The sequence below is a fragment of the Artibeus jamaicensis genome, unplaced genomic scaffold, assembly GCF_021234435.1.
Source record: "Artibeus jamaicensis isolate MK-2021 breed Jamaican fruit bat unplaced genomic scaffold, CSHL_Jam_final contig_956, whole genome shotgun sequence".
Lineage (NCBI taxonomy): Eukaryota > Metazoa > Chordata > Mammalia > Chiroptera > Phyllostomidae > Artibeus > Artibeus jamaicensis.
In genome coordinates this window covers 182,687-206,627 of record NW_026522021.1, presented here as the reverse complement: position 1 = coordinate 206,627, position 23,941 = coordinate 182,687, and the positions used below count along the sequence as shown (strand labels likewise).

Here is a 23,941-nt window from a genome sequence, read left to right as displayed (position 1 = left end):
TCCTTGGTTGTCTGACTTCCATACAGTTCAATTTTTTGTCAGTTCTGGTTGTTATTTTGTTTCTAAATTGTTGTCCTTATTTTGGTTGTGCAAGGAGGCACAGTGTGTTTAGCTATGCCTCCATCTTGGCTGGAAGTTATTTGTACTTCTTAATCCCCTCACCTCTTCACTCATTCTCCCCTCCCTGCTCCTAGCTGGCAGCCTTCTGGTAACTAACTTTTCTCTTGCTCTTAAGGCTCTCTCTGTATCTTTAACCTTTGGGCTTTTAATAATGATGTGTCTTGGAGTGGGCATCTTTGCATCCATCATAAATGGGACTCTGTGCTTCCTGGACTTGCTTGTCTATTTCCTTCACCAAATTAGGGAAGTTTTGCTTTTACTACTTTTATTAGATAGATTTCCAATTTCTTGCTCTTTCTCTTCTCTTTCTAGTACCCCTATGAAGTGAATGTTGGACTTCTTAAAGTCATTGCAGAGGCTGTTTACACTATCCTCATTTTTTGGATTATTTTTTCTTCTTGTTGTTCTGCATGTTGTTTTTTGCTTTCTTATGTTCCAAATTATTGATTTGATTCTCAGCTTCATCCACTCTACTGTTGTTTCCCTGTAAGTTGCTCTTTATTTCAATTAATGTATCCTTAATTTCTGACTGGGTCTTTTTTATTCTGCTGAGGTCTTCACTAAATTCCTTGAGCATCCTTATAAAGTATTTTGAACTCTGCATCTGATAGATTGCTTATATCCATTCCAGTTAGCTCTTTTTCCGGAGTTTTTATCTGTTCTTTCATCAGGGCCATCCATGTATCTTTGTCTCCTCATTTTGGCAGACTCCCTGTGTTTGTTTCTATGTATTAGGTAACTGAGCTGCTGAGGTAACTCTGTGTCTTGGTAGTGTGGCCTAATATAGTAGGTGTCCTATAAGGTCCAGTGTCACAGCCTCCCCTGTCATTCAAGGTGGATACTCAAGGTGCACCCTTCATGTGGGCTGAGTACACCCTCCTTGTAATGGAGCCTTGATTGCTGTTGACAGATCAATGGGAGAAATTCACCTTGGCCAGTCAGCTGCAAGGACCAACTGTGACCACTGGCCACCACACTTCACCTTCCATGAAGGATCAGCTGTGCAGGGGCAGGGTGGTGGTGCTCCGATGTGGTCTGTAGCTATCCACTGGGCCCTGGGGTTTTCTGGGTGGTACAGGCCATGGTCAGCCCCCACCTGCCTGAGCTATAAAGCAATCTGAGATGGCTGCTACTTGTATTGGTCTTGGAGATTCCCAGGTGAAGCCAAGCTGTGACTCTAATCTGGCCACTGATCGGGCTCACTGAAACCAGCTCTTGCTTGTTTGATAGGATTTAGGAGCTAGGAGTAGCCATTCTTATAGAAAAGCAATTTATATGGGCCCGTAAGTGGGTTGGATAGAACCTTTGTGGATTGTTGGGCACTGCCCTACCTGATTTCAGAAGCTGTAACCACCCCCATGGCTAAGGCTGAGTGAGTGACCTTCAGACCATAAGCCACTAAGGAGACAAAGCTTATCTCCCTGGCAGGAGTGCTGCCTCTGCTCCTTTTACTTCGTCCATAACTGGCCCCCAATGCTTGATTGGTTAGCCAATGACGGGTAAGATTCTTCAAGGGAGGATTGACCTAAGACAGACATGATCACATTGGAGGCCCCAGGGAAGGACTTGGGGGGCTATGGAGAAAGAGGGTGATGGACCCTCGCCCCTCGGCTTTGACATAGCCTGAGTTCTCATTCTGTCTGCAAGAAGTCTCCTAATCTCTTGGCTGCCTTACTTCCCCTGCGTGACTTAAGCCTGAAACAATGCTGGTGTTGGGTGCTGCCCTGTGCTGGAAAGGGCAGGTTCTCTAGGGCGATTAGACTTAAGAAAGAATATGTAAAATCCTGTTAAACTTGCTTTGTTTAGAATGCCCTCAATTAAATGATAAGGGTCCAAAGTGAGAGGTGAGTTTGTTCCTCAAAGTTTTATGGTTCTTTAGCTATCTGACCCTGACTAAAAATAGGCCCTCAGAGTTCTTTGTATGTTTGATTCTCACTGCTTGATAATGATTAATGAGCTTTACCTGTATTCTTGTGCAAAAAAAATCCAACAAAAGCTTCTCAAGGCAAGGGTTGGGGCTTTCTGAGGCACTCCCCCCTTGAGGAAGTAGCTGTGCATTCCCTTTTCCTCCACAGGACTCGGTAGTTTGTGTGAATGTCTTGTTTCTCATTCATAACACTTTGGACACTGTGGGCAGTGTCTGTGTCAGTGGATCTCCAAGGTGGGTCATACAGTGTTAGCCAGGGTGACGGAATCTCAGACACGGCTGTAGCCTTCTGGCTTTGCTGGGGGAGGGCTCAGCAGAGAGACAATGGCTTCTGTTCTCCCTGATGCCAGGCACTTCTGTCTCTCCTTGTACCTAGTGTCCTTGATGCCCTTCAAGCTGCCATCTCAGTGCTGTAGCTCAGAGGGAGCGAGTCTGAGTAGGTGAGTCTGTGTGTGGGTTTCTCAAGAGGAACTGCTTAGGGCTCCAGCAGCCTCCTCCACTGACTCAATCCCCACCGTTTTTGCAGGTAGAAGTTGTGGTGACTTATTTTCCTGGCACTGGAATCCTGGGCTGGGGCCCTGGTGTGGGTCTGGTATTCTTCACTCCCGAAATATCCCTCCTGAATTTTTATTCACATGGGTGTGGGACCAGCCCATTTCACATCCATGCCCCTCCTACCAGTCTGGATGGATATGATTTCTTTTATTCCATAGTTGTCAGACTTCCATTCAACTTGATTTCTGATGTTCCTGAGTAATGGTTGTTCTATGTTTTAGTTCTAATTTTGATATGGTTGTGTGAATAGGCAAGCCATGTTGGCCTACATCACCTTGTTGATCTTTTTCTTTAAAAAAGTCCCTTTAACATTTCATATAATAAGGGCTTGGTAATGATGAACTTCTTTAGCTTTACCTTGTCTTGGGAGCACTTTATCTGCCTTTCCATTCTAAATCATAGCTTTGCCGGATAGAGTAATCTAGGTTGTAAATACTTGTTTTTCATCACTTTTAGTATGTTTTAACAGCCTCTTTTAATCTGCAAAGTCTCTTTTGGGAAATCAGCTGACAGTCTTAGGGGAACTCCTTTGTAGGTAACTCTTTTTCTTTTACTGCTTATCTTTAACCTTTGGCATTTTAATTATGATGTGTCTTGGTGTGGTCCTCTTTGGGTCCAACTTGTTTGGGATTCTCTGTGCTTCCTGGACTTGTATATCTATTTCCTTCATCAAATTAGGGAAGGGTTTTTTTGTTTTTTTTTTGTTTTTCATTATTTTGCAGATAAGTTTTCAATTTCTTGCTCTTCCTCTTCCCCTTCTGGTATCCCTGATTCAGATGTTGATATGTTTGAAGATGTCCCAGAGGCTCCTTAGTCTGTCCTCCTTTTTTGGTTCTCTTTTCTTGTTGCTGCTCTGATTGAATGTTTTTTTCTTCCTTATGTTCCAAATCATTGATATGATTCTCAGCTTTATCCATTGCACTGTTTGTTCCCTGTAGATTTTTCTTTATTTTTCTTAATGTAAGTTTCATTTCTGCCTGGGTCTTTTTTTATGCTGTTGAAGTACCCAATGAGTTCCTTGAGCTTCCTGATTACCAGTGTTTTGAACTCTGCGTCTGATAGATTGCTCATCTCCATTTTGTTTAGTTATTTTTCTAGAGTTTTGTACTGTTCTTTCATTTGGGCCATATTTCTTTGTCTCTCATTTTGGCAGCCTCCCTGTGTTTGTTTATGTTATTAGGTAGAGCTGCTTTGACTCCCTGTCTTAGTAGCATGGCCTATTGTAGAAAAGTGAACCAGTAAGTTGAATGGTATAGAGCCTTAGATAAATGCCAGGGTGGGGCAACCTATTTTGCTGGTCTGTGGCTCTGTGTGATGGAGGGCTTAGAGAGGGGGACAATGCTGCTGCCTGGTGTCTGGAGTTTTGTCTGAGAGGAAGGTGTCTCCTGCATTTGTCCTCATGGCAGACACTTCAGTTTCTCCCCATATGCCACTGGTGCCCTTCCAGCTATTGCCCTGGTGCTGAAGCCCAGAGGGAGTGAGTCTGAATAAGTTCTAAGTCCATTGTGGGCCCTTTAAGAGGATACTCTGGAGAATCTTGCAGTTTCTTCCATCGCCCTAACCCCAACTGGTTTTTATAGCCAGAAGTTATGGGGACTTATCTTACTGGTGCTAGAACACTTGGCTGGGTCTGGTGTGGGGCTGGGATCCCTTGCTCCTAATTTTTACCCACCATGTGGGCTGCCCATTCTGCATCTCTATACTTCTTTGCATCTTTGTGTCTTTTCATATCTCTCTGCATCTCTCCTCCTCCTGACCATCTGGATGAATTTGTGGTTTCTTTAATTCCTTGGTTGTCAGACTTTCATACAGCGTAATGTTCTGATGATTCTGGGTGTAGTTTAGTTGTAATTTTTGTTGTGGTTGTGTGAGGAGGTGAGCCAAGTTTACCTATGTCTCCATCTTGACTGGAAGTCTGATTGTTTTGATGCAAAAATGTTTTTAATTTTGATGTTTAATTTATTTTTTTATCACCTGTGCTTTTACAAAGTCATATTCAAGAATGAATTTCCAAATCCAATGTCATAGAGCTTTACCTATGTTTTCTTCTAAGAGGTTTTTAGTTTTAGCTCTTACATTTATTTTATTATTATTTTTTTAATCTTTTTTTTAAAGATTTTATTTATTTATCTTTAGAGGGGAAGGGAAGGAGAGAGGGAGAGAAACATCAATGTATGGTTGCCTTTCATGCATCCCCTGCTGGGAATTGGTCTGCAAGGAACTGGTCTGCAACCCAGGCATGTGCCCTGACTGGGAATCGAACCGCGATTGTTTGGTTCGCAGGCCCGTGCTCAATCCACTGAGCTACACCAGCCAGGGCTTATTATTTTTTTAAATATATTTTATTGATTATGCTATTACAGTTGTCCGATTTTTTTCTTCTCTCTACTCCCCTTGGCCATGCACCTTCTCCCACCAGCATTTATTTCTCATTAGTTGATGTCCATGGGTTATACATATAAATTTTTGGCTTCTCCACTTCCTATAGTATTCTTAACCTTCCCCTGTCTATTTTGTACCTACCACTTATGCTTCTTATTCCCTGTACCTTTTCCCTCATTATCATTCCTCCTCATCCTTGCTGGTAACCCTCCATGTGATCTCCATTTCTGTGATTCTGTTCCTGTTCTAGTTGTTTGCTTAGTTTGTTTTTGTATCTGTTATTTTAAGGTTCAGTTGTTGATAGTTGTGAGTTTGTTGTCATTTTACTATTTATATTTATGATACCTTCCTTTTCTTAGATAAGTCTCTTTAACATTTCATATATTAAGGGCTTGGTAATGAGGAACTCCTTGAACTTGACCTTATCTGGGAAGCACTTTATCTGCCCTTCCATTTAAATGATAGCTTAGTTGGATATAGTAAACTTGGATGTAAGTCCTTGTCTTTCATGACTTTGAAAACTTCTTTCCAGCCTCTTCTTTGCCTGTAAGGTTTGTGGGTTTTTTTTGTTTTTTGCTTTTTTTTTTTTAGAAATCAGTTTATAGTCTTATGGGAACTCCTTTATAGGTAACTACAACTTTTCTCTTGCTACTTTTAAGATTCTCTCCTTATCTTTAATCTTGGGTAATGCAATTGTGATGTGCCTTGGTGTGTGCTTCCTTGGCTCCAACTTCTTTGGACTCTGAGCTTCCTAGACTTCCTGGAAGCCTATTTCCTGTGCCAGATTGGGGAAGTTCTCCTTCATTATTTTTTCAAACAAGTTTTCAATTTCTCGCTCTTCCTCTTTTCCTTCTGGAACCCCTATGATTTGGATGTTAGAACATTGAAAGTCCCAGAAGTTCCTAGGCCTCTCCTAATTTTTTTTGAATTCTTGTTTCTTCATTCTGTTCTGGTTGAATATTTATTTCTTCCTTCATGCTCCAAACTGTTGATTTGAGTCCTGGTTTCCTTCCCATCACTGCTGATTCCCTCTATTCATTTTTTCCTCTATTTTTCCAGCATATTCAACTGTTTCTGTGAACATTCTGATTTCCAGTGTTTTGAAGTCTACATCTGATAGGCTGGCTATCTCTTTGTTGCTTAGTTGTTTTTCTGGAGCTTTGATCTATTCTTTCATTTGGGCCATATATCTTTGTCTTGGTGTACCTGTTATATTGTAAGGGGTGGAGCTTTTGGTATTTGCCAGGGTGGGGCAAAACGTATTTCTTTGTTGTGGTGCTGTAAGTGGGGGAGGGGTCAGAGAGGGAAAAATGCCCCTGCTCAGCTCTTGCCCCATTTTCCATTACTTCCCTTACTTCCCACAAGCAGATTGTGCCCTTTTATAAACTGTGCTGAGTCCCAGGTAGGTGGGGTTGTGGGGTTGTTCTAGGATCCCATTGGCCTCTCCAATAAACTCGACTGTGAGACTGGGTGTTTATCCCACTGTGGCAACCCCCACAGATTTTTACAGCCAGAGGTTTTGAGGCTTTATTTCCCTGCACTGGAACCCTGGGTTTGTCTCACTCCTCCTGGCTTATCCATACCCGAATGTGGGGAATCCTGACTGCCAGCTACTGCCTTGCCACATGTCCTCTCCACCCTGACTGCCCATCTCTGCCTCTCCTACTAGTCTGGATGAATGTTTCTTCTTTAATTCCTTGGTTGTTGGACTTCCATGCAGTTTGATTTTGTGGCAGTTCTGGTTGTTTTCTTTTTTAAAATTGGTTGTTATTTTTCTTTTGGTTGTGTGAGGAAGCAAAGTGTATCTACATATGCCTTCATCTTGGCTGGAAGTCCCTTAGCTCTTACATTTAGTTCTTCAATTATTTTGAGTTAATTTTTGTGCATGGTATAAGAAAAGGTCCAGCTTTATTCTTTTGCATGTAGGTATTCCTAACACCACTTGTTTAAAAGGCTGTCCTTTCTCCATTAAATGGTTTTGGCACCATTGTAGAAATCACTTGACCATATATGTAAGGGCTTATTTCTGGGCTATTTCATTCCATTGGTCTAAGTATCTGTCTTTATGCCAGGACCATATTGTTTTGATTATTACAGTTTTATAATAACTTTGAAGGTTTGAAATCAGGAAAGTGTGATGCCTCCAACTTTGTTTTTCTTTTTATGTGATTGTTTTTGCTATTTGGTGATTCCTTGAGATTCTGCATGAGTTACAGAATGCCATTTTCTATTTCTGCAAAAAAAATGCCATTGGGATATTGATAGAGATTGCATTAAATCTATAGATTACTTCAGGTAGTGTCAACATCTTAACACTATTAAGTCATCCAATCCATGTAAATGGGATAACTTTTCATTTATTTATGTCTCTTTAATTTCTTTTATCAACAGTTTGTGGTTTTGGGGTACAAGTCTTTTACATCCTTGTTTAAGTTTACTCCTAAGTATTCTTTTTGATGCTATTGTAGATACAATTGTTTTCTTAGTTTCCCTTTTGGATTATTTATTGCTATTTTATAGGCACATAACCGATTTTGAGTGTTGATTTTGTATCCCATAAGTTCACTAAAATTCATTTATTAGTTTTAATAGGCTGTTTTTTTGGGGGGAGTGTAATCTTTAAGGTATTCTACATAAAAGAACATGTCATCTGCAAAAATAGATCATTTTACTTCTTCCTTTTCAATTTGGATGCCTTCTCCCCCCCCCCCCCCATTTTTATTTTTCCTAATTACTCTGGCTAGGACTTCCAATACAATGTTAAATAGTAATGGTGAAACAGTGCATCCTTGCCTTGTCCTGTTCAAACAGGAAAAGTTTCCGGTCTTTCACCATTGATTATGATGTTGTCTGTGGGCTTTTTGTATATGACCTTTATTATGTTGAGGTGGTTTCCTTTTATTCCTAGTTTGTTGAGGCACCAGTTTTAAAGCCTTTTCCCTTTTCCTCAGTCCTCAATCCAGATGAGACCAGCTTGCCACTTTCCTCCCTGTAATAACTTCCTGCATTTAAGGATGGATGCCTGAAAGAAAGCAGCTTTGATTTTCCTTCTTTAGAGAATTTGCCCATAGTTCTCTTCCTCTTTCCATTAATTTATCCACTTACAACATGAACCTTAGTTGAGGCTGCACCATGTACTAGGCATGGCCATGGTGCTTTCCTTGCTCGTGGGAGGTTTTGTGCATGTAGTTTCAACCTTCACAGAAGCCCTTTGAAATAATGGTTCCTGTGTCTGTATTCAGAATCAGAGGTGCAGAGGGGCTTGCCAAAGCCAGAGCCAGCTCCTACAGTTCCTTTGCCCTGGTATATTAACCCCTGTTATTTCCGTGCCCAGCCTTTAAGCCATGTTGTTTGTCCTGGACAAATGCCTCCTGTGCCATCTGAGCTGGTTGTGATCTAAGTGGAAAGGGCCCAGGTCCAGTTCTGAAGTCTTTCTTTCTTTTTTTCTTTCTTTCCTTTCTTTCTCTCTATCCATTTTTTAGATAGAGGGGAAGGGAGGGAGAAAGAGAGGGAGAGAAACATCGACACGTGGTTGGTTGCCTCTCACACACCCCCTACTGGGGACCTGGCCCGAAACCCAAGCATGTGCTCCTACTGGAAATTAAAACTGTGACCGGTTGGTTCCCAAGCTGGAATTCATTCCACTGAGCCACACCAGCCCCAGCCAATTCTGAAGTTTTTCTCTCCTTATGTTCACAGAGGTCGTGGGCCTACGTCAAGAAGTGCAAAAACAACATGCGGCCAAATCGAGCCTTAGTGGCTCAGCTGTCAAAGTGGGAGAAGATTGTTCTTGGAGGCTCTGTCACAGATGTCTCAGATCCACTCTACTGATCTCTGTGGTCCAGCTGTAGGTCCTGAAGAACTTTGCTTGGGAGCTTCTTGTGGGTAGTGGGCCAGGATGTGTGTAACCAGGTTGGTGTGGAAGAAGGCCTTTGCTAGCCTATTGTCAGCCTCCTGCATCAGTTTTTCCCAGGCTCCTTGTTCATAGCAGGTGCCCCCTGCTCAAACTCAGTGAGCACCCCCATTCCTGCATCATCCTGGACCACTCCCACCATAATCATGCGGCTGCCTCTGGAAGAGCATCTGACCGCCAGAACAGCTGCCCCACATGCCCTCCACCCATGACTTAGACCCTTTGAAGGCTGCCTGTGGGGAACTCCTGGGGTTTCTGCTCCAGTGTTAGACCACAGGGAGTGCCACAATGCCCACCTGTGGGCAGAGACCCCCCAGTCCTAGCGATGCCAAGACCAGGCCCCAGGTTCGACAGCTGAGAGACTCCTGTCGCGAGGGCACACATTTGCCTCATCCCCAGCTCCAGTATGCCTCACCACTCCAGGGGTTCAACAACTGTACAGATTTCTTCCTCTCATTTCTACCTGGCTGTGTTCACCAAGAAGATTCCTACCTGTCCTATCTTCCATACCCAGGTTTCTATAAATTCCTCAGGTCTCAAAGGGAGTTTTCTTCAGAATGTGCTTTGAGCACTGGAGTCAGGAGAGAGTACAGACAAGGGGACTGATGAAGAATTTAGGATGTCCATCAATTGTTCATTCAGAAATTATTATCTGCCAGCTGGGCAGGGCTGGGGACATAGTATGAACACCATCTCATGTCTGTAGAGGGTTGGCGGTTGCCCCTGTCCCCAGTGGAAGCCCAAGCCCCCAAGGAGTGAGATAAGGGCTTTCTGGCAACACAGGCTTTAGTCAGGGTCTTAGCTGGAACACAGCCTGGGCTGATGGCAGAGCAATGGCTCTGTCAGAGACATCCCAGTAGGCAGGGCAGAGCCTTTGGAAAGTTTTCAGCAGGCACGTGGTGGGGATTAGCCTTGCATTTAGGAAGAGCATTTTGGTAGCTGTGTGAAGGGACAGTAGCTGTGAGCCTGGAGGCAGAGGGAGAGTAAGGAGGACACTCAAAATCCAAGCGAGGTAAGAGATTCAGAACTCTCTCCCAGCAGAGACTCTCCCCGCGGTTGTCCCAAGAACAAAAGTGAGGTACATGTCACTTCTCTGGACTTTGATTTACTTCCAGCATGACGGGCTGGGGCACTGCTGGCTGCAGAACGAGGTTGGCACAATCAGTGGAGCACAGCGAGGGGTCACCACCGCCCCAGCTCTTGTTCAGGACCCTGGTCGCTGGGCTAAACCGCAGTATGTGCACTTTGGCTCCGCCTAGGCCGCGCCCCGGGCCCGGATTGGCTCAGATAGGGGCGGGGCCAGTAAGTTCGCAGCTACAGGCCCCTTTTCCATTGGTCAGCGTTGCAGTGCGAGCCCGGAAGCGGGCGGGGGGCGGCGGAGGCTGAGGCGCCTCGGCCCGTGAGGGTTGCTGCAGCGTCCTCTACCCTCTGCTCGTCTGGCTGTTGGCCTGGCAGGCATGCCTCCCACGCCCCCGGGCCCGCTGGGCGACTGCCTGCGGGACTGGGAGGAGCTGCAGCAGGACTTCCAGAGCATCCAGGTGAGCACCCATGCAGGCACCCATTGGCCTGGAGCCATGTCTCTTTGGCTGGGGTCAAGGCTCTGGCAGCTCTATGTCAGGCAGCCGGGAGCTCAGGGTCAGGGGTTGTGGTCCCTGGTGTTGTTCCGGAGGGCAGCGAGGACTCGGGCCCTGCGTCCTGGCTGGACTCTCCTCTCGACCTCATATGAGCTGTCTGAAGGGGGCACTTCGCCCGCGGCGGACGTGAACCCGGTGGGACCCCATTGCGCCTGTTGGACCTGCGGCCTCCCGCGAGGGCCTCGGAAAGGGGCTGTGATCCCGACCACGTTTTCTTCCAGTAGCGTGGCCCCTTGAGTCAGAGCTGGCCAGGCCGTTTTGGGTCGGTCAGTCTCTCAGCAAACATGCCGTGGGCGCGGCCCGGCGGGAGCCACCAGGAGTGCCATCCCGCCCTCCGGGCAGCGAGGTCTGGACTGCGTGCACTTAGGGTGTGCCACAGGAGGCAGCTAGGTCTGGGCCGGGAAAGTGGTGTTGAGGTGAAGTCCCCGGCCAGGACAGGGGCGGGGCCTATCCAGAGTGAAGGACAGTGGCCACGAAGGCAGGTCCTTGTAGCTGCTGCAAAGAGTGAGGGGATAAGTGGTAAGGGACCTCATGGACCTGGCCGGGCTGGGAGTCTCTTTAAGACCAGTGGGAAGCCACTGGAGGAATTGGCGGGAGCTGGCTTGTATGGGCCGCAGTGCTGTTCTGTGAGGAGTCAAGGGAGGAAGGGGCTAGGCTGCTGGCCGGGCTTGGGCAGAGGTGGAACTTGCTGGGTTCTGAGGGGGTGTGGTGCCCCTCCTTGGTGTGAGAAACAAGACCTAGACAGGGTAGAGCTCAGGCAATCTGGACTTTTGATTAGGCCTTTGCTTCTCCTGGACTGGTTCCAGCCATTTCCTGTCCATATCGAAGCCTACCTGCCCCCTGGCCAGCCAAACCTGCTGCCACTAGTACTTCTTCGCAGAGTCCTGAGCAGAGCAGACCCAGGTTCCCAGCCTGATCACCACTGTCCTGGTCTCAGCCCCTGCCTGGCCTTCCTTACGTTTACCATTGCCCAGTATCCAGTCTGCTTCTTCTCTAGACCTACCCACCAGGGCAAAGTGCTCTGGGAAGCTTCGGGTCAAAGGTACTGGAGAGGGGTATGGACTGGTCTTATAGTAGAAGGTCCAAGGGCTGAAACCTGATGACCTTTAACCTGGAAGGAAGATGCTGGGAATGCCAGAGCAGAAGGTGTCTTGGCCATCCCCAGCTTTCCCTGCACATGTAGGATGGATGGGCAGGAGGATCTGAGAGGGCCAAGGGTGGCTTCAGGCAGGCTGCTTCGTCCAGAAGGTGGGCACATAAGCCTAGAACCAGGGTGGAATAGAGAGGGATGGGAACAACTTGTGGATGGGCTGAGACTGAAAAAAAAATCCTCGGGGAATGAGTCCGTTTCTGGGAGAGGTGCCAGGGGGGCGTCTGGGCTTGCTGGAAGAACTCTATTTCCTTGCCAGTCTTGGGGAGGTCCCTGGACTGGCACAGCTGGCTGCCTCATTTCCTGCTGAGGCCCTCCCAAGGAGCCCTGGAGGAGTCTGTGTCCCCCACCACCACCCCCCGCCCAGCAGGCTTTGGCTCAGTGCCCTCCGAGCAGTCTGACCCTTCCCCTCAATCTGGTCTTCAGGAGACCCACCGGCTGTACCGCCTGAAGCTGGAGGAGCTGACCAAACTGCAGAACAACTGTACCAGCTCTATCACTCGGCAGAAGAAGCAGCTCCAGCAGCTGGCCATCATCCTGAAGAAGTTAGGATGCCCCCTCCTCATGGCCTGCCATGTCCCCCCATGTCCCCTTGGTCTTGGTCTGGGGGGTGGGTGTCTGAGCTAGTGGGGCAGAGGGCTGGTGCTGACTCTGGGAGTGTCCCTGGCACTGTACCTCTCCTCTCTGGACCATGGTGGCTCTCCTGTCCCACTAGTGCCACCATAGTACTCCTGCTCTGACTCCGGCTTCTGTGGCCCCACCTGCAGATGCAAACCCTCCCTCCCAGTGGAGGTCAAGGAAGATGCGAAGGAGCTGGAGAGCCAGATCAAGGAACGCCAAGGCCTCTTCTTCGATATGGAGGCCTATTTGCCCAAGAAGAATGGGTGAGACCCCTCCCTCAAATGCAGTTTACAGCCATTCCTGGAAGAGAGGCCTGTAGTGTGCTCTTCCTCTGCTTGATCATTTGGTCAGCAGATGTTCCCTGGGCCCACTCTGGGCTGAGTAGTCAGGCACCTTTTGGGGAGCATTCTGTTTCAGGGGAGCAGGGAGACAGCTGGGTGGCAGTGACAGTTTACTGTGATCAGGTGCTTTGTGGTGGAACTACAGGAAACGGAGCAAGAAGGCTCTTAATCCAGCCCAGGAGGTCAGAGAACCCCCTGGAGTAGGTGAGGCCTGAGTGGGGAGTTATAAAGGGTGAAGGAATGAGCCCGGCCAACTCAGGAATGCAGTAGCAGCGGGTATGCTGGGAGGTGGGAGGTCGAGAGGTCGTGATGGGATCACAGGGGAGCCCAGGAGGCAGGGGATGTGACCGGTTAAGTAAGTATGCACTTCCACAACCGAGGCGGATGGGCAGGTACAGTGCAGAGCCCTGGGCTGAACAAAAACAACAAAAATGCAGCAGAGACAGCAGGTAGCCAGACTGCTGGGAAAGAGCATGTCCCAGAAGGCAAGGGGAGTGGCCAGCGGCTTCAGAGCAGATGGCTGTGGGGGTCACATTCAGTAATGAAGGGGAAAGGGGAAATGCTTTCTGGAAGTCAGGGTGACCTTGGAGAGAACCACTTCACAGGGCTGTGTGAGTGGAAGTTAATATTGGGAATGACAGAAGAGCTGAGGAGACAGCCAAGTTTAGGCCACACTTCAGGGGCTGTGAACAGAAAGAGAGGCTAGTACTACCATGAGGGTTGGTGGGGGGCTTTTGCTTGGGTGTATGTGTAACTTTGAACATGGCATGGACTTGAGTATATCTGCTTGCTGAGAGGTAGGGCCAGCAGAGAGAGGAGGCCCAGAAAAGGGGCACCAAGTGACAGAGGAAACCTCCTGGGAAGATGGAGAGGGCTGGGCATGGGCCCCTGTGGTTTGAGATGGGAGGGCTGCAGAGATGAGGTGCTGGTGCAAGCAGGAGAGATGTCAGGTGCCTGGAAGGAGACAGGATGGGGAGTCTAGGGAAAGGGTTTGTCAGGCCACTCCCAGGATGGGACAGGGAGCTGGTGGTGGTGCTGAGAGGCAACCCGGAAGCCTGGTCCAAGTCCCACCTATGCTGCCCTTTAGTCTCCACAGCCTTGGGCAAGTCCCTTAACTACTCTGAGCCCATCCATATGGTTTGAGTGTGGACAAGAGCCCATGTATGGATGCAGCTGCTTAGTACACAACTGTGACTCTGGTCACCTCTTGAAGTCTCTCTGGCAGAGAAGGACAAGACACGCTTAGCTGGTGGGTGTGATAGCATTGCCAGGAGCTGGGAGTAACAGGTTGGCAAGAAGCTGACATGTGAAGGAGGGCTTGGGGACTTGGCTGGCTCAGGAAAGAGTCCCAGGGTCAGCAGGGCCTGGGAGCCTCTGTGGGGGAAGGGTCCATGTGGTGAATAAAACTCAGGTCAGAAAACAACCCGCATTGCCAGAGGCTACTCTGGGCTGGGGATAGGTCCTGGCGTGGTTGGGGATGTAGGTTGCTGCAGGGGACTTGGGGCTGCAGGTTCTTGGAAGTACAGGGCACCTACTGTGGGGTAGGTGACAGATGGTGATCCTGCACCCAGACAGTGAGGCCCACAGGGGCAATCTGAGATGCGGGCAAGGGCTTCCGTGGGGTGCTCTTGAGGTCCTGAGGTGGGGGAGTGTGGGTGATGATGACAAACGAAGGAGGGCATGTTGGTTTGCCTTGGAGCAGGATTTAGGAACAGGCAGGAGGAAAGGCTGGGCATCAGCGTTTCCTGTGGAGCTGGTCTACAGCCTCCCAAGATCAGCCCTAAACCAAGGCCATGGGAAGGCTGAGTGGTGGTGGTGACCAAGGCTGGCCTGGCCCACTCTGGGGCTCTGGGCCCTTGGCTTCCCTCTAGGTCGGGACCTCTTCTCACCCCGTCTCCCCCTTCCCTAGGTTGTACTTGAGCCTGGTTCTGGGCAACGTCAACGTGACACTCCTGAGCAAGCAGGCTAAGTAATTGGCTATCGTGGGCTGGGTCTCAGTCCTTTCCACTCTGCCCCAGCTGTACCTGAGCCTTGGGGATCAGGGGCTACTCCTCCATGCCGGCCCCACGCCACACACGAAGTGTGTCTGGAGCAGGTGCCTCCCTCCTCAGGCAGCGGTGAGGGTGGGTCCTGCCAGCATCCCAGCCTGTCCCATGGCTGTGTGCCCTCCCCAGGTTTGCCTACAAAGATGAGTATGAGAAGTTCAAGCTCTACCTCACCATCATCCTCATCCTCATCTCCTTCACCTGCCGCTTCCTCCTCAACTCCAGGTGGGTGTCCTGCTGCCTGTGGCCAGATCCTTGTTTTCTCCCAGCTCCACCAGTGCCAACCTTGTGTCCTCCTCTGCAGGGTGACAGACTCGGTCTTCAACTTCTTGTTGGTGTGGTATTACTGCACCCTGACCATCCGAGAGAGCATCCTCATCAACAATGGCTCCAGGTAGGCAAGGGCCTAACTCTAGCTCCTGGGGGGGGGGGCGGGTATTGGAGCTACCCGAGGAAGTGGTGGGGGGAGTGCTGTGGCCCTGCAAGAAGCAGGGACTGGGCTGGGGTGCTGGTTTCTTCCCACCTCAAACAGCTCCCTGTCCCCAAGCGCCAACCCTGGGGGCTAAGGGCTACGGGAGTGACAGCAGCTTCCTGGTACAGGATCAAAGGCTGGTGGGTTTTCCATCACTATGTGTCCACGTTCCTGTCGGGAGTCATGCTGACATGGTGAGTAGTGCAGCCTGGTCCCCTTGGTGGGGGGCCAGGACAGGGAGAGTTGGCACCTCCAAGCTGCCCACCCCTCCACTTTCTGCCTTAGGCCCGACGGCCTCATGTATCAGAAGTTCCGGAACCAATTCCTGTCCTTCTCCATGTATCAGAGTGAGTGCCTCAGAGGCCCCTGCTCAGCTCAGGTCCTGCCCAGGGGGAGGGACCGGGAAGGACTTGGGGCTCCAGCCCAGCCCTGATGCCCCCCAACCCCCCAGGCTTTGTGCAGTTCCTCCAGTATTACTACCAGAGTGGCTGTCTGTACCGCCTGCGGGCCTTGGGTGAGAGGCACACCATGGACCTCACCGTGGGTGAGTCAGCGTGGCCTTCCGCCGTGGGTCCTGACCAGGAGATGGAATGGGGAGGTCCTTTCCTCTCCACCTGGGTCATGTGTCTCTCTCTCCACTCTGGTTATTCTGTGCCCCGCTCCTTCTCCTTCACAGAGGGCTTCCAGTCCTGGATGTGGCGGGGCCTCACCTTCCTGCTGCCCTTTCTTTTCTTTGGACATGTAAGTTGTGTGTGTCCCTGTCCATCTGGCTGTCCAGCTCCTGCTCTGGCTGAAGCAGGGACCACATTCTATGTGAAATACCCCTTCCTCCCAGTTCTGGCAGCTTTATAACGCTCTGACGTTGTTCAACTTGGCCCGGGATCCTGAGTGCAAGGAGTGGCAGGTGAGCTGGGGCCCTGGAAAGGGCGCCAGGGGGACTGGGTTTCAGCCCTGGGTTTCCTAACCCTGATTCCTCCCCCAGGTGCTCATGTGTGGCCTCCCCTTCCTCCTCCTCTTCCTTGGCAATTTCTTCACCACCCTGCGAGTCCTGCACCAGAAATTCCATAGTCAGCGGCACAGAAGCAAGAAGGATTGAGGCTGGGTGTTCTGCCCACCAGCCCCGAAGGGCTTCTGGATCTGTGTGTTGTTTGAGGGGGTGGGGACTCCCTCATCCAGGGAGGTCTTTGCCGCTCTCCTTGGGTTTTGTGGGCTCTGTGGGCCCTTAAGGCTACACTGGAGCAGACCTGGGCCTGCGTCCCAGCCTGTGGGGAGCTGGGGGCCAGTGGCCACAATAAAGGAAGAGGGGCACAGAGGTGGCTTGAGGTGTGTGGTCTCCTGAGGGTTAGGCAGGGGCCTGGTGGCTCTCTGTGCTGCCACAGCCCAGGTTCTTCTTGAATTGGTCCCCCTGATGTCTGAGTTAAGCAGCCCCAGGTGGAGGCTCCAGATTTGTTCAAGGAACATCAGGCAAATACAGAAAACAGAACTTTATTCCAAGGGCCAGAAGTTATTTAAAATTATTTACACTCATTGAAAATCATGTGGAAGGGCTAAGCCCCCCGCTCAGCTGAGAGAAGAGCCCCTCCTGACCAGCCCCTGGGGGCCTGAGGTGTTCACAGAGTGTGGGCCCAGTCACCCTTGGCCACCTGCCCTGTGGCCAGGGAACCCCGCGGGGCACATGTTGGGCCCAGAGTCTTTGTCACTGGGTCTGCATCCTCGGACGAGGACCTGCAGAACCCATCCAGGAGACTGGCGGGGTGGGGGGAGAAGTGATTACAAGGGGAAGCAAGTCTATGCGGCAGGAGGCCAGAGCAGGGCTGGGTCGGGAGCCCCTAGCTCCACACATCCAGGGAGTACCGGCCCTTGGTCATCAGTTTCTTGATGTAGTCTACGGCCTGGGCATGCTCCATGGACCCCAGCTCGGCCACGATGTCGTAGAAGGTGTTCTGCACATCCCTCGCCATGTTCCGAGCATCCCTGTGGGGAGGGAGGAGGTAGCACTCAGAGCTGGGCAAGGAGCAGGGGGGCTCACCTCACCCCTTCCACGCCTCCACTCTCGCTCACCCGCAGACATAGATGTGGCCACCGTCCTCGTGGATCAGCTTCCACAGGTGCTCCTTGTCCTTCTTCAGTAAGTGCTGGACATAGACCTGAAGGCAGAGGGGGTGCCTGTAAGGAGGCCAGTCTTGCACCCCGCACCCCGCACCCTGCCGGGGCAGCCTGCCCCTTCCGCACCTTGTGGGGCTGCTCCCGGGAGAAGGCCACATTGAGCTGGGTGAGGGAGCCCTCCTGGTGGAACTGGGCCAGCTCCTCACGGTACAGGTAGTCCTCGTCTGAGCGGCGGCAGCCATAGTAGAGCAGCGTCTCCCCCACCTCCTTACCTGGTGGGAGGCGGCTAGGGTGAGCACAGGAGCTGTCCCACGCCTGCCTCCTGGGCCCCCGCCCCCAGCGCCCACACTCACCCTGCTGCCGCAGCCAGGCCCGCTCCTGAATGAAGCCTATGAAGGGGGCGACCCCAGTGCCGGGGCCCACCATGATGACAGGCGTGATGGGCTTGAAGGGCAGGCGGAACTGGGACTTGCGCACGAACATGGGCACCAGGGCCCGGCGGCCGTTCTCTCCAGCCGGCTCCTTGGCCCGAAGCCAGCTGGTGGCCACTCCCTTGTTGACTCGGCCAGATTTGGCTTTGTACTCCACGGCCACGGCACAGATGTGCACGGAGTTGGGGTGGACCTGGCAGGGGCAGGAGTGAGCTCAGTGCCCCAGGCCCCCTTCTGCCACCAGCCCTGTCACCCGAGCCACCTCGGCACAGGATTCCTGGTCAGGGCTTCTCCATGGTGCCCAAACCTCAAAGGCCCCTCTCCAGCAGTTTCCTGACTGGCTCTTGGCAGCGGGCTGTACACAGTGCGCTGCCGACCTACTGGCAGCACTGCCCAGCGGACTCAGTGAACTGTCCCGCATGACTGGGTTCTCGGGGGGCTGTGCACAGGGCTCCATGCGTCTCAGAGAAGCCAACACCGTGCTTTCTATGCACTGGCCGGCCCCTCACCTTGGAGGATGAGGCGATGGAGTAGTAGCGGGCCTGCAGCCGTGGCAGCAGCTCACACAGGTGGTCGATGGGGGGCCGCAGGGATGGGTAGTCCTGCAGGATGGCCAGGATGTGCCTCCGAGCCTCAACCACCCAGCTCAGGTACAGCTCCTGGGGGAGACAGAACTTGGGGTGAGATGCAGGTGAGGGGACACAGTGGTCCAGGGGACAGCCACTTGGAGAGTGGCTGAGGGGTGGCCTGGGGGTGCTGACTGGGAGCAGCAGCCCAGGGCTGAGGAGGTAGCAGTCTCGGTGCCGGAGGCAGGAATGGCAGGCTTACCTTGCCTTCGCCCGAGGAGGACGCCATCTTGCGCAGGTGCTCCTGCTCCGAGGGCTCCGAGGCGTACTGGGCCAGCTCGTAGAGCACGTTGGTGCGTGGCGGGTTGGTGATGTCCAGGTAGTAGGTGAGGGCTGTGCGGTAGGTGGTAGGACAAGGGAATGGGTGCTTCTTGTTGGATTCCTCTGCAGGGACAGAGAAAGAATTTAGGGTGAGTGGGGCACTGTGGGGTTGGACTGTGGGAAATCAAAGGCTACTCTGCAGGAAGCAGGCTGCTCGGCTGGCACTGGAAGCAAGGCCGGCTTTTTGCAGCACTTCCTTGGCCTTGAAGGCTGAGCTTCAGGCTTTCAGCCAGCCTTTACTTCAAGCCAGACACGTAGTCCTCGTCAGAGGCCGGACCTTACTCGGAGTCTGGTGCTGTTGCCTCTCCAGGACAGTGAGACCCTAAGTGGCTCAGAGAGAGGGCTGCAGAGGTGAAGCTGCCCCGGCGTGTCCTGCCTGGGGGCCGGGCCTGGTCTCCTCTGGAGGCCCCAGGCTCATGACCAGGAGACTTTGGGGCTTTCAGTTGTGATGGCAGGGCCCCACCACATCAGTTTTTATGTGTGGACACACCAGGGGGTCTACACGGGGCACCCAGATGAGCTCTTGGTGCAGTATCCTATACACTCCAGTTGTAGCCTTCTGCTGCCACCAGTCAATGGGTGGCTTTGCTGACCTCCCCACAGTCAGGCTAGAGCAGGACCCAGAGAAGGGCCTGCCTGGGAGCTGCCAGAAAACATCTCCACCTCCAGACGCATGATGTGTCGCTGGGGGCCGTCCACGCCTGTGCAGATGAGCCTCTGCAGAACTGCTGGGGGGTGGGTTGCTGAGGACACACACATGCGGGCTGGTGCAGGGAGGGCTCAGCATTTAGGGGTCTGCATCTACTCTTTGGACGGGTTTATACTGAAGTATAACCTACATGAAGTGTACAAGTTATACATACACAGCTTAACAGATTTTCACCAACTGAACATCCTTGTGTTCACACGGATCAAACAGCTGGGTGTTCCCAGCACCCCAGGGCCCTGGGCGCCGAGCCTGGAAATGGCTCAGGCTGCACACTAGGGGGCAGATGTGTGATAGCACGTTTTCTAACGCTATACATCTGCCTTGGGGACTTCTGTGCCTCTGCACCTCTTCCTGAGCAGCTCTCCGCAGTGAAGGGCTGCAGGGGAGATGCAGACTCCCGCAGGGCGAGGAAGCGCAGCACAACCTCCCCCAGCAGGGCGCCACCCCTGATGGCACAGGGACACCCCCATGGGAGAGAGACGGACCCAGGGCGTGTTCACTGTGCCCCCACTGCTATCATGAGCAATTATAATCAACATAAATCAACCCCCCTCTGTGCTGTTCCTTTAAAGGGCTGACTCTGGAGCTAATGAGCAGCCAGGCAGGCTAGGGTGATCCAGGACAGGATGAGTGAGGCAGTGCCAGGTAGAGCCGGGCCCCATGTGGGGTGGTTGGTGTGGGGGTCCGAGGGGTAAGAGCAAGAGGCCGAAGCCAGACAGTTGTTGGAGACCCTGGGAAAACCCTGCACCATGTTGAGTGCCCCTTGCACTCCAAGCTCCCTGAATGGACCCGGAGGGCTATTGGGGTGGCTGACTCTAATCCCAAGTTTGCAGGTGCGGAGATGAAGACCCTGGCACTGGGACAGGGCAGCTGCAGGCCCTCAGTGGCCAGGCCTGGTGGAGCCAGGCCGAGGGACAAGGGCACTGTCCTGTAGTTCACTGTCCCACAGGACACAGGGGCTGGTTAGGCACCCTCATCTCCTCAAAGAACTATGCCAGAGAGGTGATGGAGGGAACCCCACAATAGAAGCCAGACCCCATAGTCCTCTGCTCCCCACCCCCCAAGTTTGTGGCAAGACCAGTAACCGTGGCACCTCATGTGTGAGGGTCCTCTTGGGCACCAGGGCTTCAGGCCTAAGCCCCCCAATCTATGGGCCTTGCCGAGGGACCCATTTCCTGCCAGCAGCCTCAGGCGCAGGCAGGCAGGCAGGCAGGCAGGCGTGGCCTTGATTCCAGAACTCACCATCGAGGTTGTTCAAGGATATGACGGCATCCAGGTCAGCATCCAGGATCTCACCAATCTGGTTAACCAGAGCAGAGTCATTGGCTGGGTAGACAGCTACATGGTCACCGGATTCATACCTACAGGGGAGATGTAAGGTTAGGAGGAGGGTGGAGGTGTCTGTACCCAGATCTGGAGGCCCCGAGTGAAGCGGTGGGACAGGTGGCTAGTACCTGATTTTAGACTCTGAGATGTCTAATTCCAGGTGCATGAGGTGTCTCTCAGTTCCCTGGTTCAGCTTCCGGTTGGTGGTGACGACAGCCAAGAATGGGTTCTTGGCATCAAAGGGGCTGGGTGGGGAGAGCAGCGCAATGATTGGCCAGGTCTTCGATCTGAATGTCCCTGCCCCAGAGGGACCCTTCTGGTTTCACAGACACTGGGAACCTCAGAGCCGGCCTCCAAGGGCCGGGAGGAAACTCTCCAATTATGTCATGGGTTTTCCCAGCCTTATCGCAGGCAGTGCTCCTGACAACCCACAACACGGGCAGGGCTAGGTTATCAGTGTCTTCATGTACAGATACGAAGCTGAGGCTGGGCCCTAAAAATCAGGGAGACCTGCCACACTGACCACATCGGTGAGCTGAATGCAAAGCGGGACTAGGCCCTTGAAGGTGGCTCCCCAAGACAGAAGGTGCTTATGTCCCCGGGTGACTGTGGAGCAGAGCTTCCCCTGACGTGCCCTGGGCTACAACACGAATAGGAGGTGAACGTGACTCTGTAAAGTCACCGACATGCTGGGGCCTCGTGTGATGGCGGGCCTGCTGCAGGGCTGTGGAACCCCGGACGCATGGGGAGGGCGTTCCTGGGCAGCTCTGCAGGAGTCCGGCAGCGCCCAGTGTAAGGCAAAGCAGGGGCCCCAGAGAGGGTCATTATGTTTTCGGACAAAAAGTCCAAATATAGAGGCAGAATTTAAGAAAGTGTGCCCTATTGCCAAAATTCAACCTGGAACTTGCTATGTCATGGTTCAGGAACTGGTATGCACGCCCCCCCCACCCCAGAATATTCACAGAGCAAAATGTCAGAACACATTAAGTACAAACTGAGCAAGTGCCCGTCTCTCCGAGGCTATGCCCTGGGCTGAGGGGTGGGGAGGGGTCCTGAGGGCCCTGAGCACAAAGCAGCCTCCCACCTCCGCCCTGGGCCTCGTGTCCTCCTGCGCAGTGGAGACCCCCCACCCATGCTCACTCCTGGACAATGCTGAGGACTGCCCCGCGGGGACACACGGGACTGCTGGCTGTTTCCCATCCCAGGTGCCTGAGATGGGGGTGTGCCCTGTCCCACAGGGCCTGGCCCCCAACCATGCTTTCCACTCACGGTTTCTGGTGCTCATAGCTCTTCAGGCGGCCCATCTCACCCATGTACACCTTGGCCATGTCCATGTCCGTGTGGACCACAAGCTCATACTGGCGAATGCTGAAAAGGGGAGATGGAAGATGAGGCAGGGCACTGGCGGGGACTCGGGGCTGCAGGGACAGTCCCAAGAGAGGAGGGAGGCTGCCTCAGGGAGGGAAATGGTCAGGGGACAGGCATAGGCTTGTCACTTCAGGCAAAGCCCAGCACCTTGGCCTGGGACCTAGGACCCTCCAGTGTCTGACCGAGCTTCCGCCAGCCTCTTCCTTGACTCCCCCGCCGCCCCAGCAAGGCAGGTCTCCCGCCGCAGGAGGCCCTCGTCCTGGGCCCCAAGCCCCATCCATGGGCACACACTCACCTGGACTCTTCTCCAGTGGCCTCCACCCCAAAGTGTTCGCACACGGCCGGCCAAAACTGCTCTCGCCACGTGATGAAATCCTCCTCCAGGCTGGGGAGAAGAGGTACTGAGCCAGGCCCCAGGCCACCCAATCCCGGCAGTGAGACTCTGCAGTGGGCTGGCTTCCCCAACAGCCTGGACCCTCTCCCCAGCGCCCCCAAGAGCATGAGGGGTCCTTTTGAGTTGGTGCGCCCAGTGAGGTAACCCAAGGCACCAGGAAGTGTCCAGAGTTTCTGTGCTAAATGAGGGCAGTTCTATGTGAGCTGGGCAAACTGGGAGGCTGGGGAACAGCAAGGAAGGCCCACTCAGTGGGGCCTGGGGGGCGGGCAACTCCCTTCCCTGTGTGACACGGAGTTTCAGCAAACACCATGGCTTTGCACCCGCTCCTGTGCCACAGCCAACCCCGAACCCTGACAGCTCCTGACACCTGACAGCTGGGGTTGGGGGGGTCCCAGGGAGGGGAGGCCCAGCAGGAAAGGCTGAGTCTGGAGCACTCACTTCCCGTCGTCGTCGCCCATTCCCAGCTCAAAGATCCGCTGGGCACCAAGCTGCTCCAGCCGCTTGTCCACATACTTGCCCATGGCATTGAAGTGCTCATAGGTCTTGTTCCCAAGGCCAAACACCTGTGTGGACAGAGGGGTGGGTCAGAGGCTGGGCCAGCGGTCAGGACTGGGTTTCCCTGCAGGGCTGGTCAAGCCACTAGGCAGCACTGTGAGGTGGGCCACCTTTGGCCCCTGGAAGTGGCTTTGTTTTGGTGACCTGTAGCCCAGAGTCCCCTCCACAGCCAGACTCTAAGCCTCAACCCTGGGCAGCAAGCATGGGCAGTTCACCCGCCCCGCTGGGCTCTCCCTGCCTAGCTGAATCTTGGACATCCTGCCACACCCTCCTTGTCTTTAGCTCCAGCAACAAATGCCCTGTGGAGCAAAGCAGGGCTGGGGACATCGGGGAAGCAGCTCTTTTCTTGCTGGGGTCTAGGGTGGAGGGGGGCCGTCCTACTGTCCCATGAGCAGCAGCCTTCCCTAGGGCTCCCAACCCTGTCCGGAGACCTCAGCCTGCTCTCACTGATCAGACTGAGGTGAGACCCCTTAGACATGGGGGTCCAGAGGTCTGGGAGAGGCCTCAGGCTGCCACCTGGGAGCCTGCAAGGAGCCACTGGGGGAAAGATGGAATGACTCACCGCATACTTGACTCCAGAGAGGTCCACATCTGTCTCCTGGAGCCAGTCGTAGAAGTCCTGAGCATTGTCAGTGGGGTCACCCTCACCGTAGGTGGCCATGCAGAACACTGCCAGGGAGTTCTCTATCTCTGGCAGGCTGCCCAGGTCGGCCTGGGGAGACAAGGGCAGGGCCCGGCCCGGCCCGGCGGCCGTGACTCAGCTGCTCTAGGTCAGGTCTGTACCTCCGGGGGTACAGACAAGTAAGTCAAAGGTCGAATGGAGGGAGTGGCTTTGCAGAGGAAAGGGCATTCACAGACACAAACAGACTGGGGTCCAGACCACCAGTGTCCCTCAAAGTCCCTGGGGCCCAGCAGAGCCCAGGCTGTCACTGATTCCTAGCCGAC

General features: G+C 52.8%; 3 protein-coding genes across 14 annotated transcripts in view; 2 read left to right on the top strand and 1 right to left on the bottom strand.

Annotated features, from left to right (window-relative positions):
- Positions 1 to 8,927, top strand: part of STYXL1 (serine/threonine/tyrosine interacting like 1) — a 67,226-nt gene extending 58,299 nt beyond the window's left edge. For 8 of the 9 annotated variants that reach the window (XM_037139159.2, XM_037139157.2, XM_037139156.2 and 5 more), the window contains one exon: positions 8,684 to 8,927. In XM_037139159.2, coding sequence (XP_036995054.1) covers positions 8,684 to 8,815 — 132 coding nt within the window. In that variant the 3' untranslated portion in view covers positions 8,816 to 8,927. The remainder of the gene's footprint in view (positions 1 to 8,683) is intronic. The other variant, XM_053655349.1, reaches the window with a different exon arrangement.
- Positions 8,928 to 10,244: 1,317 nt separating this feature from the next.
- On the top strand, positions 10,245 to 16,472 carry TMEM120A (transmembrane protein 120A). The gene is made up of 12 exons (XM_037139153.2): positions 10,245 to 10,435; positions 12,108 to 12,226; positions 12,449 to 12,565; positions 14,553 to 14,612; positions 14,818 to 14,913; positions 14,993 to 15,082; positions 15,289 to 15,354; positions 15,446 to 15,507; positions 15,612 to 15,704; positions 15,837 to 15,901; positions 15,996 to 16,064; positions 16,143 to 16,472. The coding sequence occupies exons 1-12, from the start codon at positions 10,355 to 10,357 to the stop codon at positions 16,254 to 16,256; spliced, it is 1,032 nt and encodes a 343-aa protein (XP_036995048.2). The 5' UTR covers positions 10,245 to 10,354; the 3' UTR covers positions 16,257 to 16,472.
- A 157-nt stretch (positions 16,473 to 16,629) lies between these two features.
- The window catches only part of LOC119044690 (NADPH--cytochrome P450 reductase), a 69,311-nt gene continuing 61,999 nt past the window's right edge, over positions 16,630 to 23,941 (bottom strand). For all 4 annotated transcript variants that reach the window (XM_037139150.2, XM_053655344.1, XM_037139152.2 and 1 more), the window contains exons 5-16: positions 23,559 to 23,708; positions 22,880 to 23,004; positions 22,343 to 22,432; positions 21,949 to 22,047; positions 20,808 to 20,924; positions 20,596 to 20,714; positions 18,526 to 18,707; positions 18,207 to 18,356; positions 17,620 to 17,890; positions 17,393 to 17,538; positions 17,222 to 17,307; positions 16,630 to 17,134 (exon numbers count right to left, since the gene is read on the bottom strand). In XM_037139150.2, coding sequence (XP_036995045.2) covers positions 16,990 to 17,134; positions 17,222 to 17,307; positions 17,393 to 17,538; positions 17,620 to 17,890; positions 18,207 to 18,356; positions 18,526 to 18,707; positions 20,596 to 20,714; positions 20,808 to 20,924; positions 21,949 to 22,047; positions 22,343 to 22,432; positions 22,880 to 23,004; positions 23,559 to 23,708 — 1,680 coding nt within the window. In that variant the 3' untranslated portion in view covers positions 16,630 to 16,989. The remainder of the gene's footprint in view (positions 17,135 to 17,221; positions 17,308 to 17,392; positions 17,539 to 17,619; positions 17,891 to 18,206; positions 18,357 to 18,525; positions 18,708 to 20,595; positions 20,715 to 20,807; positions 20,925 to 21,948; positions 22,048 to 22,342; positions 22,433 to 22,879; positions 23,005 to 23,558; positions 23,709 to 23,941) is intronic.